This window comes from Anser anser (genome assembly GCF_964211835.1).
Source record: "Anser anser genome assembly, chromosome: 1".
NCBI lineage: Eukaryota > Metazoa > Chordata > Aves > Anseriformes > Anatidae > Anser > Anser anser.
In genome coordinates this window covers 115,672,568-115,691,945 of record NC_139720.1, presented here as the reverse complement: position 1 = coordinate 115,691,945, position 19,378 = coordinate 115,672,568, and the positions used below count along the sequence as shown (strand labels likewise).

The 19,378-nt window shown below is 39.5% G+C and overlaps 1 protein-coding gene across 4 annotated transcripts in view; it reads left to right on the top strand.

Annotated features, from left to right (window-relative positions):
• The first annotated feature begins 38 nt into the window (after nt 1-38).
• Nucleotides 39-19,378, top strand: part of BRWD1 (bromodomain and WD repeat domain containing 1) — a 59,421-nt gene continuing 40,081 nt past the window's right edge. For all 4 annotated transcript variants that reach the window (XR_014580955.1, XR_014580956.1, XM_083827449.1 and 1 more), the window contains exons 1-15: nt 39-239; nt 377-435; nt 668-697; nt 878-937; nt 3,992-4,142; nt 5,386-5,484; nt 6,057-6,217; nt 6,813-7,034; nt 10,083-10,183; nt 10,987-11,057; nt 12,037-12,137; nt 13,720-13,760; nt 16,226-16,324; nt 17,341-17,491; nt 18,107-18,241. Coding sequence is in view for 2 of the 4 variants with exons in the window: in XM_083827449.1 (XP_083683575.1) it covers nt 179-239; nt 377-435; nt 668-697; nt 878-937; nt 3,992-4,142; nt 5,386-5,484; nt 6,057-6,217; nt 6,813-7,034; nt 10,083-10,183; nt 10,987-11,057; nt 12,037-12,137; nt 13,720-13,760; nt 16,226-16,324; nt 17,341-17,491; nt 18,107-18,241 (1,542 nt within the window). In the remaining 2 variants the exon portion in view is untranslated. The remainder of the gene's footprint in view (nt 240-376; nt 436-667; nt 698-877; nt 938-3,991; nt 4,143-5,385; nt 5,485-6,056; nt 6,218-6,812; nt 7,035-10,082; nt 10,184-10,986; nt 11,058-12,036; nt 12,138-13,719; nt 13,761-16,225; nt 16,325-17,340; nt 17,492-18,106; nt 18,242-19,378) is intronic.

The window sequence follows — 19,378 nt, the reverse complement described above, 5'->3', positions numbered from 1 at the left end:
GCTGAGGCTGCGCTAGGCGCGGGGGGGGGAGCGCGAGCGAGGGGGGCGGGGGAGAGCAGAGGAGGGGGGAGGGGGCGCTGACAGGGCTCTGCTGAGCCGGGCCCGGCCCGCGCCTGCCGCCGCCTGAGCTCGGCCGCCCGCAGGAGGGAGGGAGGGAAGGAAGGAAGCGAAGAGAGCCATGGCCGAGCCCTCGCCTTCCTCCAGCTCCGGCGGCGCGTCCGTGCCGCTCATTGAATCAGGTAACGCCGGCGGGGCGCGGCGGGAGCCGGCGCCGCTCCCTGCCGCCATCTTCCCGCTGCCGCCGCCGCCGCTCAGCCTCACCCCCCCCCACCCCCCCCACCCCGTGTCTCTCTCTCTGTCCCCGTCTCTCCCGCAGAGCTCTACTTCCTCATAGCTCGGTTCCTGACCACCGGGCCCTGCAGGAGAGCGCTGGAGGTGAGTACCGGGGCGCCGCTCGCTCACCTGGGCGCACACGCTCGCTCGGAGCCCTCGGCCGTTCGGTGGCTGCTGCGGAGAGGATTGCAGGGGAGGTGTGAGCGGCCGGTACCCCCATCCCCCGGCCCCTCGGCGGCCGCCTGACAAGCCCCAGCCCCCGGCCTCCCGTCCCCGCTGATGCCTTGTTTTCTCTTTTTTTTTTTTTCCTCTTCTGTTTCCCGTGTCTCCGCAGGTGCTGGTGCAGGAGCTGGAGCAGCACCAGGTCTGTGTGGAATCCCTGCCGGTCTCACCCCTCTCGCTGTAGTAGAAAGCTTCTTAAGTCACTCAAGTTTCTTCCACTCCCACGTCCCAACTTTTTACCCCCCTCCACACACATTGTTGTGGATGTGATCTCTTCCCTCCTTCCCCTCTAGCTTACTTATCTTTTTCCTTCTCTGTTTAGTTACTTCCTAAACGGTTGGATTGGGAAGGAAATGAGCATTACAGAAGTTACGAAGAATTGGTGAGACTTTTTTTTCTTTAAAAAGCCCTTTTAATTATGATGGTAACGCTGATGTTAAGACGTTTTAACCTTTAAAGCTAGGCCCAAAGCTTTAACTTGCAGATTCATTCCTGTTCTGTTAAGGCACTGGAGTCCCTGTTGGGAAAGGCGTTTGATGTCTTTACATTAGACTAACAAAAACACAAGTGGTGGTTTAAATTGAGGATATTGTTTACATAGCAGAGGTGGAGCTTGGCGTTGTGCATTGGTACATGCCGCTGCCTACAGACGGGCAGGAGCCAATCTGGAGCACGGTTTCATTTCAGAGTTTCGCGAGCAAGTTTGTCAAGCACGTTTTGATTTGACGGTATTTATTTTCTGCTTGGCTTCCTTCATCGGTCCCCTTCAACAGATTAGGAAATGAAATCGCTGTTCAGAAATCAAGGCTTGGCAGTTGTGGTTCCTACGAGTGTGCGCTCTTTCTCTGGCCACTCACTGGTCATAGCTTTGTTTCTAAACATTACAAAGATACGAGTGACCTCTCAATGGCGTGTACTTGAATGCCTTCTGCCGCCGATATTGTTTGCAGCAAATGTTTTCTTCCATCCCGTTTCAGAATGGAAAGCTGCTTTTATCTTGGCGTTTTGTTTTACTGCTTCTTAAACTGCAGAATGTATTTGGCAGTTTGAACCTTGTGAAGTGATGGCCTGGTGGTGCCTGGCCACTGTAGTTCTGTGCTGGTTTATTGTTCTTGGTCGTGTTTTCTTTAGACAAATGTTTATTCACCCCCCACCCACACCCAGGTTAATGGACTTCTCCCTTACCTGTCAGCTTGTGTACTGTTACAGTTAGATCCCCTCCTTGTCCCTCGGGTGTACTTCTTGAACACTTCCGGGTAGTGCTTGTATAGAGAAAGAATGATATTTTGTTTATAACGTTTTCTTAATTATTTAACTGCTGCTTAAAATGATAAACTGGATTCCATTTCTTTTAGTTGTCAGTGTGGTCAGTTGAGCAGATGAGGTCTTAAATTAATGCTTTAAGTCACTAAAAGGCCAAGTCTTGCTAAACAGGAATACTTTCAAGCTCTGACTTGAATTTAGCAGACATGAAAGTAGCATTGAGTTTAAAAGGGCTTTGTCTGTTTTTTGTTTGGTTGTTTGTTTTTTGACCCCGGTTCTTCTGGGACTTCAGGAGTTTTCTGTGTTCATGCATATAAAGTTCTCAAATGAATTCTTTAATGTGTGCCACTTCTACCTCTTTTCCACGTACAATTTACAAGAAGTACCTATGCAGGATAATTGTATTTCAGAATACTCAAAATTCATCTTCTGAAGCTTTTAGATTCTGCTTTTGAGGGGCTTTGGGAACCTTTTGTCCTGCCTGTCTCATTCTGAATTTGCATTGACTGCAGATAGATAACAATCAAGTGGTACGATTATTTCTTGTCCTTTTTGTTCGTCATGGAACTGGAGCAAGAGTTTAAAATAACCATCTTTCCAAAATCTGAGTAAAGCTACTTTTAAAAAGATGCTAGGTTTGGTAAGCATGCTTCTGTAAGTGATTCCTGATGATGGCGTGCAAGCAGAACGGTTTATAATACTTGACATAGATTATGCTGAGCATTCTGTCCTGAATATCTTGGCTGGTACTACTCTGTGCCAGTTGAAGAGGCAAAATTTAGAAAGAAATGACGAAAAAGTGCATTTTTGTAGTCTTACGAACTAAATTTGTTCTCATAATCAACCGTAACCATTTGTTGAGCTGATTTACTTCAATATGTTTGGTTGTGTAGTAATGTTAACTGTTTCACTGGTGTTACCAGCCACTCCCCAAAGAATACATCCGATAATCCCGCAAACTTTGTACATTATCTTGGATTTTTATTCTTAAAGCACGTTGGGTTGTGGCTTAAATCATATTGCTCTCAATACTCTGTTTATGTTTGGGCAACTTTTCGTTGAGCAGATCTTACTTGGCAGCGCACAGTATTTTTTTTTCCTGCCCTTCTGATTGTGGGATCAGCCTTATCAAGACTTTTCTCATTTATGTTCAGTCACGAGGCTGAGGGAGTAGCATCATGAGCTAGTCCTGCCTGTGTTTTCAACAACATGGGCAAGAGGCCGCATGTCGATGTTGTTGTGGCCCTTTGCCTCTCTTCAATGTCAGGGAATTGCCTTGCTGCTGGAGCAGCAGCACGGCTTCTGGCTCTGGCTGGTTCTTGTGTGGCCCGATCACAGAGTACAGTGACCATGGGTATGTTTGTACCTGCTGATTCAGACCTGCCACTAGTTTAAATTTATCATCCTCTTGGTTTGGTTTACTCAAGTCTGTAGAAACTCTGTGCATTTAACTTCTGCATTACTGTGATTGACTTCATCGCTAGTTTAGGAGTTCTTCTGACTGACCTCCGGGGCAGGTGGGGGAACCCCAAACCACACATCTGTTCTTGACTGAGGCATCTGAGTGTATGTGGGGAAGTATCTTTTTAGACTGCTAGTTGTAAATAACATGGGATCTCCCCGACTCGACAGGTGATTGTTTTGATCCACTTGGTTTAAGGAAGCATGTCAGTCTTATATTGTGTAGTACTGGTTCTTCAAGGAAACTATACTGTACTCAAACCTACTAGACTGCACTTTACTGAACAAGTACTGTGTGCTGAAGTACTAGTTGCATGAATTCTCATGCTTGATTACAACAAAATTTTCCACGATGCAGAGTTACGAGTGCCTGATTTTTATTAATAAAAAAATAATTGGGTGAGTTAGGCAAAGACAACCTTTGTAGGGTACCACAGAAATGGACACCATATGCATGAATATTGCGGCCTTTCCATAGTAAAATACTGATGTACAAGTAGGTAATTTTACTGAAGGTGTTTTTACTACAGCTCTCCCATTCCTGAAGAGCACTTGCTTAGCTCAGTAGATGAGAGTTTTACAGAATTGCTTTTTTGTAATCTGATTTTGGGTATATTAAACATTGTTTAAATATTTATGTGAATATTGATACTTTTAGATTAATCTGTTCTGGATGTACCATATACATGTTTAAAACTTTAATTTCTGTCAGGTGCTATCCAACAAACATGTGGCTCCAGACCATTTATTACAAATTTGCAAGCGTATTGGCCCGATACTGGATAAAGAGATACCACCCAGCATTTCGAGAGTGAATTCCTTGCTTGGTGCAGGGAGACAGTCCTTGTTACGTACAGCAAAAGGTATGGTTTGTTTATTATTTGAAATGGGTATGGTACATTTTCATAAGTATCTGGTAAAGATTTTTGGATTATTTAAAGGCAGTGAGCTTTCACCAAAGCAGCCCACGCTACTCCTGCATTGTGCTTAAGGAACCAAAACAGCAGTGATTTATGTCTTAATAGAGTAACTACATGCTGATTGTTGTGAAAAGGAAGTTTTAACTTGTATCGGGACAGTTACTGTTACTCTGAGGGCTGAATGTTGCCAGTTTTCAGTGTTAGCGCAATATAGTGAACTATCAGGGGACAGGTGCTCCTTCTCTCCCCTCCCCCAGCATTCTGAGTAGTGCGCTGGCCCCTGTGGTTTTTGATTGTGGTTGCTGTTGTACTATGTTCAGTGCAAATCAGAGGCAGTAAAACCAGTTTTCTGAAAGTTTTCTTGGTTAATGCAAATGGCATCAAAATTAGTACATGCAAATTCTGTACGTATGCAGAAAGAAAGTCCATGTCCATAATTTAAAGGAATGGTTGGCAATACAAAAGCATGTGGTTTATTTGATATTTACAGAATAGATTTTGGCTTAAAATTTCCCTCTTTGAACATTTTGGGAGAGAGGGGCGTGTTCATGTGTTTGTAGAAAGTTTTGTTGGGTAGCTAGATACTACGTTGTGGGACTGGTCTACTGGATGCAGTTGTTTTTCAGTTATCTGTCCTAACTGCTTTAAAGGACGTACACTGATGCGGTGACTGTTTTATCCTTAGAGTTGGGATTGCAGTTATTTCAACATGAGTCAGTCAAAATGACTTTGTGGTAAAGTTAAGAATCACAGAATTGCAAGATTGGAAGGGAGCTCTTGAGATCATCTAGTCTGATAATTTTGTATTAATAAACGTGCTGTATATTTTGCTTGTTTTTTTGTCTTAAATACTTTGTTCTGAAAATGAGTATGAAAATTTCAGATGAAAAGTTAGTTTTGTGCTATGTGAATTGCAGCGGCATCACCATTCAGAAGTAGTTCTAAGCTTGTTCCCTGCCCCCCCCCCCCCTTCCCTTTCGTTATTATATCAATTTTTCTCTCCCTTTCTCTGGTGCTGTACTGTTCATCAAAAGTTTGGGGGCTTTCAGTCTTCTGATTTTTTTTTAAGTTATTTCAATACTACGTATAAGACCATCTACAGGTGTATTCACTACCATGTTTTGAAGCCGCAGTTGAACAGCATTTTTAACATGTGCTTGTGACAAACTTCCACTTGATTTTAAAGACTGCAGGAACACTGTTTGGAAGGGCTCTGCATTTGCTGCTCTTCATAGAGGAAGACCTCCTGAAGTTCCTGTAAACTATGGCACACCACCAAATCTCGGTAAGCCTTGTTCAACACCCATCTCTGTTGATATGCGCTTATGAGGTGTATCTTGATACAGGTCTTGCTATGACACTGAAAATTGCACCTCAGCTGGATCTGGAGGCTTATCTGGAGAACTTTGTATGCCTTCAGTGGAGTTAGGTATGGGTACAAAGGCCTGCCCACAGCACTTGTGAGATAGTAGCCTCTAGGTGAGGTCTGTCTCTTTTAATAAAGCCTGTGTATTAAGTAGTTAAACCAACAAGTATGTATTTGTGAATCATTCACCTTTGGATGGAAGGGCTGTCGTACGATTTAACATATAGAAAGCCAAGGGAAAATAAAGATAACATTTAGAACTTCATATTTAGAGGCAGAAGTTTGGATTCAAGCAAGTTTAAAGTACTGTCTTGCTTATACAGGTAAAAAAATTGGAAATTCAAAAAAACAACAACCCTGACTTCGTGAAATATGAAAGTCACTCTTAGTAAATCCTTAAGTAATGTATTAATGAAGGTAAATAATGATGTTTTAGAGTAGACTTGTTTTACACGTTAACATGTTAATTCTTTGATTTCTTTGTGTTCTAGTGGAAGTATATCGAGCAAAGCAATTAACTGGATATGCAAAGTTCAGTACTTCGTTTCCAGGAAGTATGTATCAGCACGTAAAGATGCACAGACGGATTCTTGGCCATCTTTCTGCTGTGTATTGTGTTGCATTCGATAGGACTGGACATAGAATATTTACTGTGAGTTGAAATAAATCCGAATCTGAAAATAATCATAGTTGGATGCTAGGAAAAGTACTTTGAAATGCAGGCTATGCTAAAACTTCTCGGGGTGGATATCAATGCTGTTAAAGTAGAGCTGATGAGCTCCATCTCAGTGCTCAAGTGTGACAATTTGGTAAAGTAAAAGGTCAGAAGCATCTAAGAAATAGCTGTACTTCGTGTCAGCACCTGACCAGATACTGATGCAGGAGCTTTCTTCGGTGATGTAGTTGTGTGTTCAGCATTTTTCATGTTCTTCATAAAGTGGTAGAAGAGAAATTTGTTTTACAGTCCTTTTTTTGGTCCTTGCCATTACTGTAAGGAAACTCCTCAAATTTAGCCCAAACTTTTTGCTTTATATGGCATAGATCTGTAATCTTGAACCATAATTAAAATTTTATTTCTTAGTGTGGGTCATATGACATTATTTTTGTCAGTTTAATTAGTATACAGAATTTTAAACAGACTTGTAATTTTACCAAGCTCTGAAAAAGCACAGGTTCTTTAAAGAACACCTAAACACCCTGAATGTCTTTTAAACTCCTTGCTGAGCATAATAAATATTTCTTTCTAGGGTTCAGATGACTGTCTGGTAAAGATCTGGTCAACTCATAATGGCAGGTTATTTGCCACATTACGTGGACATTCAGCAGAGATTTCTGATATGGCTGTCAATTATGAGAACACTATGATTGCAGCTGGAAGCTGTGATAAAATGATCAGAGTGTGGTGTCTGAGGACTTGTGCACCAGTTGCTGTCCTCCACGGACACACAGGGTCCATTACCTCATTACAGGTATGTTTTGCATTAATGCTTACATTTTCTGATTGTTGGATACTTTGTGCAGTATTAGAGGTTGTATTGAACAAACAATGCTTGTTTTCTTAATGTAGAACAAAATGGATACTAAAAATGAACATTTGAAAATAAAGCTTCAGGCTTGTAAAATAAACGGTGTATGCAATAATAAAAAAATATGCAACTTGGCCTAGTGCTAACTTTATTTCTTTTAGTAAGTACTGCAGATTCTCTAAGTAAAAATCAGTACTTGCATACAAATCAGCGAGTGGTAAATTTACAGAAGTGCAAGAGGAGTCCATAAGCAGAATTTAGTACTTTGTTTTGTTAATATTGAATGTGAAGTTTTTGGCTCTGACTGAATATACACCTTGGGTGTTCTGGGGTTTTGCTTAGTTATTTTCCTCCTGTCTTACTGTTCATTTGGCACTTCTACCCAGCACCAGCGTGCCAATGTACTGTGAGGACAGCCAGACCACTGGGTGACTAGAGAGGTTTTTAGAAAACTCTTGTGCATGGCTTAAATCTTAAAAAGTCCTCTTGGCCTTGAGGACTATACATGTAACCTAGTTATTTGTGCTTCAGCATGTAGAAACTCTTAAAATGTGGATAGGTTATAAGAAGCAGCTAGGTCACGAGACTCAAAGATAAGTTTCACTTGACAGCATGGTATGGAAGGTTTGAAGGTATTTAAATTGTAGAAAACGTGAAGTCATTTGGGGGAGGGGGCTGGGATTTTTGCACCTGACTTTAGAGTCAGGTGTGGTAGTAGGATTTAGGTTGGTGGGATGCCCTAAGATTAGCTAGCTATCATATTGGTAGGGAAATAACCACTTTTCTTGGTTGCTTACTTATATTGGGAAACACACTTACATGAAAGCCATACATGAATACTGCCATCTGTCCTTGTGTCATTACTTCTTTGAGAGGAAAATTAGTGCCTCATGTTCAGTTTGTGGAGAAAAGTACTTTGTGGTTGCTGTTACTGGGTTAAGAAGTAGTTCACCAATTGTTCTATCTTACTTTTTCACGTCCTAATGCAAGGAACTGATGTTCTGTTTGCCGTGACAGTTGGCATGTGAATGGCAAATAAATTTCACTGCGTATGTCTCTGTGGTTTTTACACGACTAAAATTATTTTGGTGTTACCGTGTATATTATTTCTGAACATTTAAATATTGATGCCAAAAATTAAAACCACAAGAGAAACCAACCTATTTAAAAATAGGTTCCTTGCTTCCGTGAAGTTCCTGAATAGTTAATGTAAAGACAGGAATCTATCCTCACTTAGAGACACTGAATAAAAGATGGTAGTGCTGAATCCCCCTGAAGTTAAACTTTATAATTTCATAGATGAACTACATTGATGTTGAAAGACATGTAAAGCCAGTTTGTTAAAATACTTTAAGAGAGTTGTTCCCAGGCAACCACCAAACATTCTACCTGTACTGTTTGAGTTGTTGGAACTGGAGTGACATTGGGTGACGTTCTGGGTGACACTGCGCCCTCCTGGTGTCAGTTCCTGGAGATGTGGTGTGCTGGTTTATGTGGGTGGCTGTTCTGGTCCAGTAGGTCATTCTTACAACTTCAGTGATTGGATATTTGTCTTACTGTCAAAACTATGTAATTTCAAAAGTGCAAAGATGTCTAGTGTAATATGTTAGAAAACAATAAGTTCTGAGGAGTGGCTGAGGGAACTGAGGCTGTTTCATCTGGAGGAGAGGAGGCTGAGGAGAGACCTCATTGCTCTCTGCAGCTATCTGAAAGGAGGCTGTAGCAGGGTGGGGGTCAGTCTCTTCTCCCAAGCAACAAGTGATAGGAGAAGAGGAAATGGCCTCAGATTGTGCCAGGGGAGGTTTAGATTGGAAACAAGGAGACATTTCTTCTCAGAAAGGGTTGTGAAGTATTGGAACAGGCTGCCCAGGGGAGTGGTGAAGCTACCATCCCTGGGGGTATTGAAGAGACATGTGGCGAAGAGGGACATCATTTTTTGGTGGGACTCAGTAGGTCAGGTTGATGGTTGGACTTGATCTTGAAGGCATTTTCCAACTTCAGTGATTCTATTATTTTATGTTGCATATTTAAATTTGAAAGCGTTTTGATACTTGTGCCAGTCCAAAGGTGGCCCTTTGGACTCAGTCTCGTTTAGGGCTTTGTAATTCCTTATTTATCAGGTAAACCAGCAGCTCATTATCCAGATTTGCTGTGTTTCTCAAGACGAACAGGCTTACATGGAAGGCTGAAGAGGGGTTACCTGCCAGCTTTTGCAGTTCAATTAAAAATATATACAACTTCACAGTTTTCTCAAAAAAAAAAAAATGCTGCCTTCAAGAGCAATCTTAATATTTGCAGTTTCTGCTGTATTCATTGTTATTTTTTTCTTGGTTTCTCGCAAAGCACTTGTTTCTTTTATTGTAGTATGCTGTTTTTTTTCTTAATAGTTCTCAGTAAGGCTATAATTGAAATAGATTTATACGGCTGATTGCAGTGGTAGTAGTAATTGATGAACAATTTAATCAACTTGTTATGTAAAGTTTTCTGAAAGGGTGGCTTTGTGCACAGCAATAAAACTGTCTTAAGCGTGCATGAGGGCTTCCTATGAAGTCGTATGTGCTTGGTTACGCATACTCAGGCTATCTCATAACTTAGGCTGTGTTTAATTATAGTATTTAGAAAGAAAGCCTATCTAGTGAAATCTGCTTTCATTTTTTTCCAGTGCTCTGTCTGCTTGTTACTTCTCTGACAAAAATTTTTAGTGAGTGCTTGTGGTTAGTTAAAACTTCCAAAACAAAGCAGCGAGAGAATTGTTATATAATGCAATAATTGGAACATGCGACACAAACTTATTTTTAGAGTATAGGAGGTGTTACTTTTGAAACATTAAAAAATTGTCAGTTATCAACAACTGCTTTAGTTAAAACTTTATCTCAACAGTTTTAGTTAATAATAATACAATATTTCACATTAGCATTTTTTAAAGTTCCTGAAAAGTTCTAAAATATCTGGTTTTGTATGGTTCTGACTTCTGCTTTTTTCCCCCTTCAGTTTAGTCCAATGGTAAAAGGCTCCATGCGTTACATGGTCTCTACGGGTGCAGATGGAACTGTTTGCTTTTGGCAATGGGATACAGATTCCATGAAATTCAAGTATGTAACTGGGTTGCTGATGACATCCTCTTATGCCGTACTTCGATTAAAATAATTTGGGTGCTTTGGCAAATGTACTTTGGCTTAACTAGCTCAAAAATTTGTTTGTGTGATTAAAAAAAGTTGTGGGAATAATCTATGACATGATTACTTTAAAGCATGATCACTAATTATGTTCTTTACAAACTTGTTATTCTGTTGTCTGGGAAAATTGAGTTTGCTGGATTTTCTGCTTAATGTTGTTCTTAGTAGCTGCTTTGTGAGATTATGGCCATGTCAACTGGAAGAGTATGCACATGACTGGCAGAACAGGAAACCAGTCTTTTAAATCACATTGTGCAGTATTGCAAAACTTGTATTTACTTCTGTAAAATGTTATGAATTTGCCTGGTGTTTTGCAGTAACAAAACCTAGTGGGCCTTATTTGAAGTACCACTGGTGATTTGTAATGCAAAAGCACGAGTTCAGTACCTCGTGGATATGTTTTGGAGGGGATAAATCATACAAATCAAAGGATGAGAGAGAATACATGCTCTTTGGCATGTCATCTTATATTTGCTAGGTAATAACATTTTGCAGGAAGAGTCATAAGCTGCTGGGTGTGTGGGCTTCAAATACCATTTGTGTTGTACAGGAATTTTGAAAAGTAAACCTTTTTGCTCATCCTCCTGCACAAGATGCCCAGATGTTTAAGAAGTACCTGTCATGTAGATGTTCAAAGAAACACACTCTTATGTTCTGAAATTATGTGAAAAGCCAAGTTGTGTGACATGTCCTGTTTCAAGTAACTCTTTCTTTTGTAGCAATCGGCCAGTGAAATTCACAGAGAAGCCTAGACCAGGAGTTCAGATGCTTTGTTCTTCGTTCAGCGTAGGTAAGTCATGCGCAGATTGAATTTAGCGCTGTGACTTCTCTTCCTCCATGAGCACATACTATAATACTCTTCTGGTGACAGCTTTAAAATATACAAGAATAGGCACCGTGTACTTTGTATATAGGTGTATTGTTAGCCTGGGACATAATTGTTTTGCCTTAGCTGACGGTGAAGGACTGTGGAACTAAGTGATGCTATTTTCGAACTGCCATTGGTGGTTTGTTGAAGGAAAAATCAACCTGATGCTTGTTTACTCTTTGCGTGTCTTTACTGGATTTTTATATTTGACTCCTGATTCTGTGCCAGTTGTATGCAAGGATTGTCATAAAGATCCCTTCTTACTTAAGAATTCATAAATGTATCTCTAAAAGTGCTTCAGTCCTGGCCTTGAAAGTCTCCTTTCATTCTAATCACGTGGGTGACTTTTGTGGGAATGTTTGCTTGTACCAGGCAGAATGAATGTCAGAAGCAACTTGGGAACAGAAATAAAATGCAACTCGAAGTGTAGCTTGTCAGCTCTTCACAACAAAATGTTTTGGACAAGACTTGCAGGAGCCAAGAAGCAGATGATAATATTTTTGTACCACAGTTAAGCACTGGTCTGCTTATCCTGGTGTACCTGTAATTCCACACAGTTGTGAAGCGATTCTTAGGCCACAAATAACACACATGCTACAGGGAAAGAATCATATAGATAATTCTGATGATGACTAGCTATATTCCTTATAATCTAACACCCGTGTGCACAAGCAGTGGTGGTAGATGTTTCAGCATTCCCCTAGTTACATATTTACAAATATTTGTAACATTGAGCATGACTGTTTGTTTTTACAGTGTCTGAGAAGGCTTTCTAGGCTGAGAGGGGGGATTTCACTCCACATCTGGATGTCAGTGGAAGTTTTTAGTTATTTGAACTAAGGATTTGAGAAATGTGATCTGTTTTAATTTCTTACATGGTGGCTTGATTATTTTTTCACAGGTGGCATGTTTTTAGCAACTGGCAGTACTGACCATGTTATAAGGATGTATTTTTTTGGCTCCGAAACACCTGAGAAAATAGCTGAATTGGAGAGTCATGCTGTAAGTAAGATTTTTAAATCTACTGGTTAGTCACTTAAAGCAGTATTAAAGTTGCAAATTAATATTGTTAGTGAATGTTTAACAATGTTTTTATTGAAAGTATTTTTAGAACTTGCATATATTTCAGCCAGTTATCTCAATGTGACTTGACCATTTTAAAGGGCGTCAGGGATCTCCGATTTTAAAGCATGTGGCTTGCTCAGTTGTTTCCCTTTATGATGTGAGTATGCCTAGCCACATATTATGTGATGTATACAGGAAGTATATATACTGAGAATATGAATTTCATTATGCAGTTATTTATGATTTGACACCTTTTGTGTTAAATCTTTAATTGGGAATTGAGGTTCCGGAGTTTTCCAGAACCATTACTTTTTTCTGTAGCCTAGTCTAGCAGATTCTGCCTTCTAAAGAATCTAAGGGAAACTTGGCTTGCATTCACATGATGAAGTTTGAGTCACTTTTTCTTTTTTTTTTTTTTTTTTCCAGTACTTGATGCTCAAAGGATCTTTAAGGAATATTTTTTAATGTGTCTTTTATGCAGTCAGTACAGTGAATTTTCCCATGAATAGGACTTGGGTCCTTACATTTGTATAATTTTATGCTTGGATTTTTTTCACTTAACTTGAGCATTTAACTTTGTTTCTTACAGCTGTCACTGTTAATGTATTTCAATCTTGCTCCCCATTGTCATTTTTGAATGTGAACATAAGAATGTAAAATTAATCATTAGTACGGTTCTTAGGTTGCTGGATAATGTCATTTACACCTATTTGTATTGCTCTGCTCGTAGGCCAGTGTAGCTTGGTAAGATGATTCTATATTTCATATGAGAAGGCAGCTTTTCTGCCAGGTATATTTTTAACACGATTTAAAATCTCCTTAGAATTTTGTGCTGTTTAGATGTTCTGTGTGATAGAACATCAGTTAAGACAGTTAATTTTTTTCCACATAGTTTTAGCTTTAATACAGGGAATTTAGATTTAGTTGAACTCTAAAATCTCTTTCAAAGGCAGCTTTTCAAATACTCCCCTTATTTTGTTTGCTTTAATATGTTTTTTCTAATACCAAATCTGAGTTTAACCATTTGTTATAGTGATAAGATTTAATCAATGCACATTCTGTCTGTAGAGAAGACTTTCAGCTCTGTAAGATAAACTAATCTGAATGTGGTATTTGCTTTTCCTGTTGTTTTTATTTTGATAAAATAAATACAATCTTATATTTCTTTGAGGAATATGTAAGTAGGAGAGGGAGCAACGGGTTTCTCTAGATTATAATTGGTTTAGGACTAGAAGTATATGTTCAAATGCAAGTTAACTAGCTGCCAAGTTATTAAAGGACAGTTATTTAATCTGTCTATACGTCACATTTAAAAGAAATGTTTTTGTAAAGCTTGCATTTTAAATATAGCATTAATGATTAGTGAGTTCTTGTAAGTCTTTTGGCTTGGCTCAAGCTGTAGTAAAGCTGTTAGAAGTTGTATAGTATGCATTTTTCATCATTTCAGATTTTCCTAATCTTAGATTTGTCAAAACCATATTTCATGTTTATAATTTCTAACAAACTGTTTTTCTTACAGGACAAAGTTGACAGCATTCAGTTTTCTAACAGTGGTGATAGGTATGTTAAATATACTCAAATGTAAACAGACAATACATTGCTTTGGAATTAATAATGTGTTTTTATTTTATTTGAATTTAAAGGTCAGGCTTGGACTAATTCAGGAGAGTATAGTTAAGTTGCAGCTGTGCACCTCAGCTTTCTATTGATCTTTTTTAGACAGTCTCTTCGGACTAGTTGAATTTGTACTTATCTGGAGGAATATTGCCACTTCTTAACGTATCTGATGCATTTGTGGCTTCATAAACCTCCTTTTCCTTCTCCTTCCCTTTTGGTTTCAACAAGTATTGGATCAAAATATGAAGCAATGAAAATGCAATGCAAATTGTCTAAAATAAGTTTTAATGCTCTTTTTTTTTCTAGCTTACTATTATTCTTTATGGAAATGAATTCAACAATTTTACAGCTCATCTGGGGGATAAAAAAAAAAAGTAGTTGTGTAAATTCCATTTGCAAATCTTCATCCATACTTTAAATTCAGAGTAATGTCTTAATTGATCTCTCATTGGCCTATCAGAAATTAAAATAGGGATTTTAGCCTTCAGGGCAGACTTCCATTTGCAACCATCAGTTGCAGCTATATTTTTGTGTCCTTTCTCTTTCTGAAAGCCAAGCATCTATGACTAAGAAGGCTAACAGTCAGTATTCAGCTTAGAAGTTGTAAAAAAAGTTGTTGTTGTGGCTTCATTTTGAGTGTGGTTTTCTGTAATTACACACCTTTGGTACCATTGTGTTGCACTGATCCCTCTCACTTGCATGGATTAGCTTTGAGGACACCACCCCTGTTGCACTTTTTCGTGGTGACTCTTTCTATGGAATATGTTTAGGATTTTAAAATACTACTAAAGTGAATTCTAGCTAATTAGAACATAGTCATGATATACCCAGGACACAGACTTTTTCTGTGGGAGGTCTTTCTCAGGATTATAAGTCATGGACTAGGGAGGTGATTTGTATGTCTGATAGATTTTTTTTTTTTTTTTTGGTTCCTCTCTTCAGGAACTTCCATTCTTCTATATTGATAGTTCAGCAGTTGATGAAATGGAAACCTGAACTCTGGTTTCCACCTCAATATCTCAGAGAAAACCCCTAGTGGTCTTCTCTTCTGTGCACAGCTGTGGGTGAACATCTCAGCTTTTGTTATGCTGACCTGTCCTTTCCTCTACATCAGCATCCGATACTTTGCAGTTTCAGAACAGTTTACTTAAAATACATGCTTAGAGAATTGTAATTGAGAAGGAGTTGAGGATAAAGTTGTGAATTGAGTTTAGCTTTGGAAGTTGCTTCTCTATTTGGAGTGTTTTGACAAGTTGTTCAACTTCAGAAAAACTCTGTAGAATCACAGAATCATCAGCTTGGAAAAGACCTCAGAGATCATCAAGTCCAGCTGTTAACCTAGCACTGCCAAGTCTACCACTAAACCATGTCCCTAAGCACCACATCTACAAGTCTTTTAAAGACCTCCAGGGAAGATGACTCCACTACTCCCTGGGCAGCCTGTTCCAATGCTTCACAACCCTTTACGTTGTGCCGGTCTAAACCTCCCCTGGTGCAACTTGAGGCCATTTCCCTTTGTCCTGTCCCTTCTTGCTTGGGAGTAGAGACTGACCCCCACCCCGCTACAACCTCCTTTGAGGTAGTTGTAGATCACAGTAAGGTCTCTCCTGAGCCTCATTTTCTCCAGACTAAACAGCCCCAGCTCCCTCAGCTGCTCTTCATAAGACTTGCTGTCTGGACCCTTCACCAGCTTCATTGCCCTTCTCTGGACATACTCCAGCACCTCGATGTCCTTCTTGTAGTGGGGGGCCCCCAAGTGAAGCAATATTCAAGGTGCAGCCTCACCAGAGCTGAGTACAGAGGAACAATCACTTCCCTGGTCCTGCTGGCCGTGCTATTTCTGATACAGGCCAGGATGCTGTTGGCCTTCTTGGCCACCTGAGCATACCACTGGCTCGTGTTCAGCCAGCTATTGACCAGCACCCCCAGGTCCCTTTCCACTGGGCAGCTTTCCAGCCTCTATTTCCTCAGCCTGTAGCATTGCATGGGGTTGTTGCGCTCCAAGTGCAGGACCTGGCACTTGGCCTTACTGAACCTCATACAATTGGCCTCAGCCCATCATCCAGCCTATCCAGCTCCCTCTGCAGAACCTTGCTATCCTCAAGCAGATCGACACTCCTGTCTAACTTGGTGTTGTCTGCAGAGTTACTGAGGGAGCACTTGATCCCCTCATCCAGATCTTTGACAAACATATTGCATAGAATCCATCCCAGTGCTGAGCCCTGGGGGGCTTTCCTGGGCTTCTGGAAAGAAACCTAATAACAGGTAACTGTAAAGAGCTCTCATGCATAAATCGAAGATACGACTTTTACCGGTGTTTCGTTGTGATATTTTAAGTTGTAGCATCGTGTACCTCTGAAAATACTTTAAAACAAAATCTTTTAACTATCTTTTAATACTTCTTCAAGGTTCATAAGTGGCAGTAGAGATGGAACAGCTCGGATCTGGCGTTTTGAACAAGCAGAATGGAGGAGTATTTTGTTGGATATGTCTGATCGATTACCAGGGTAGGTGAAGTGTTGCCTTGTTTTAATCTGTTGTGTGAGGTCAGAAGGTTTGGAGAACTATGAAGCACACTTACAAATTAGAACTTAACAGTGTTATGATCGGGTGGTGTGGTCTCTGGAGGGTGAAACGTCTGTTCAGTGTTGTAGTAACTTGTTAAATTATTGTCTATGCTTGCATAAAAATATGCATTCAAATGTATAGCTTTCAAATGTACACTGAACCAGATTAATTACAGGCCTGCATTTGTTAAGGCAAAAAGTTAACAGAAAATGCAGTAGGACTTTTCTGTAGCTGGCCTTCAGCCAGACATCTGATATGGTATCAGAGGAGGAACTTATTAAACTTATAAAAATAATATATTTGATAAGCTTTTTCTAGGAGAGGTGATGAAAGATAATAGGTGGATTTCATCAAGGACTGATCTTGCCAACTATTTTCATTGACTGTTTGCAGTTTTAAAAAGCATATTAATGAAGTATGCTGGTGGCACGCAGTTTGAATAGTATCCTTACAGATGAAGATCGGGATATTACACAGCACTGAATAAACCTGAAGGGTGGATGAAAGCTCAGTCACCTTTTGTAGAGACTAATTTGGAGGTGATTAGATTGGGGGGGTGGATACCTAGGTTTTACTAGGTGATTGGGGGATAAATGTAAGTGGTTTTGGTAGAAATAGAGTTATTAGTATTTGAGACTTGACTGGCATCTTCCTGGCATAGTAGGTAAAATTATAGTTGTGTATGATTGAGAGAGTCTTTGTAAGGTGGGCTACTTAGTTGATGCGGAATGTAAATATTCTGTGTGAAAGTATGTTTTAAAGACAGCCTATTCCTTCAGGTAATTAAGATGCTGAGAGGAACTGCCTGGTATCCTATACATGTGGTTTGGTGAGAAAAATAAGGAAATAATGGTTTGCCTGATTGTTAACACTGAAAAATAGGTTATTTTTCTCTAGCTTGAGATTGAGATAGGCTAATAAAAATATCTCATACCTGTGTAACTCTTTAAAATAGTGACACATGTTCAGAAGAGGACAAATTTATGAAGCCAAAAGTAACCATGATAGCTTGGAACCAAAATGATAACTATGTTGTTACGGCTGTAAATAATCATCTGCTCAAAGTTTGGAATTCCTCTACAGGGCAATTGCTTCATGATTTGGTGGTATGTAATTTTACTTGCTTTTTGGAGTAGATGGTCTTTCCATACTTAGAATGGCATGTGCATGCTGAGTTCATTATTAGGTCTGATTTGTCTTGAAAGCTCTATATGAATGGTAAGGCAAGTGTAGTGTTTCTTGGAGCTATTTTTTTTAACCAAAACTAACTGCTCTCTCCTGCTTTTGAACAAGACTTCCCTAGGTACTTTGTTGAACTTGCCTCTCCATTAAAATGAGTAAAAAAACCAAGCAAACAAATAAAAAGCCTTGCCTATTTTTAGTAATTCACGTTGATTTGGTAGAAGCTCCATATTTCCAGAGTTCGTTTGAATCTAAGAAATGATTAAATTTCAAATGATAATAAGTTTCTGGCTGCCAGGAGTTCTGCCCTGCTTTCTGTATGCTACTCTAATCATACAGGTAGCGATCCAGATAGTGTGGAGTTGCTGTGAAGTTTCTAAAAATCCATATATTTTTTGGAGGCAGCTTGTAGGGATCTCACTTTCAAAAAGGCTGAGCGTGAGGGGGGGATAGTACAGTGTTTTAGGCTCTACTGTAAATATCCTGTTGATTTGGATTTGTCCTTTTGTTTGCATGTGACTTGCAATTTTGAATTTTAGGGGCATGCGGATGAAGTATTTGTCTTGGAGACCCATCCTTTTGATTCCAGGATAATGTTGTCTGCAGGTCACGACGGCAACATCTTCATATGGGACATTACAAAAGGCACAAAAACAAAGCATTATTTTAACATGGTAAGACATTTTTTTAACTCCACTTTTTCTCAGCACACAGCATTGTGTTCAGTTACTTGTTAGAGAATTAATTGTCATCAACAGGCATACCTGCTGGACCTTTTTAGAAAACAATCAAACAGAAAGCAACACCAGCAAAAATTCAGTTCAGTTTGTTTGTAGAACTTTTACCTTTGAATTCCGTGGCTACTGTAACTACATGTGCAGTGTAAACAAAAGCCAGTTTTAATAGTGTAATGTGGCAGAAAAGGAGGTTGATGTAGCCTCCATTGTCTGCTCCCAACTTCCAGTTTCTACCTTGAATAAGATGCCTATCACTGGACCATTTAGTAAGCTGAGTCAGTTCACTAATCTAGAAAAGTATTTCCCTCTTTCTTGTACTACTACCTCTTTACTCTAGGGCTTCTGAGTTGAGTCAGGTCAGGGTGCTCTGATAAGCTTCTGAGTCAAGGAAGATGAATTGTGAGAATTTATAGTCAGGTGGGAAGAATGTGAGGCATGAGGGAGCAAAGTAAGATACTGCTTTCATCATAGTTGAGGTCTCAGCTATTCTGATTTTACCTGTTCTTCAGCACTTCCCAATCTGTGAGTGCTGCAGATAGTTAACACTGGGACTTTTCCATTCCTTGTTACAACTGACCTAGAGACCATTTTGCGCCTCATTCATAGTAACTGTTGATAATGGAGATGAGGTGGATTCAGGGAAAAGACTGAAAGGGTCCTGTTTCAGACCATCATTTCAGGAGTCATACAGACAAGTATTGGTATCCTCAACTGTTCTAAAAATGATAATGTTATTACCATAAACCTTAGTGCTTTTGGAGAGCTCCTGTGATATTCACTATTTAACAGCTTTATGATTAACGCTTATAAGTAGGTTATCGTCTCCGAGGCTTCAGTATGATCCAGTGTTCATATTAATTTTTTTAATCTTTTTTTCTGGTTACTGTCAATAGGAAGGGATTTTTTCTTAAGCTTTAAGATTCCCTGTACTTTTCTTCAAAGTGATTTAACAATCAGTTTATATTAGCTACAATTTACTCTTCAGTAGTATACTAACAGCTAAAAAGCCTCAAAAAGATTATTTTTTTTTAAACAGTAGGTTTTCCATACCCTTTAGTGCCCACCTTTTAAAAT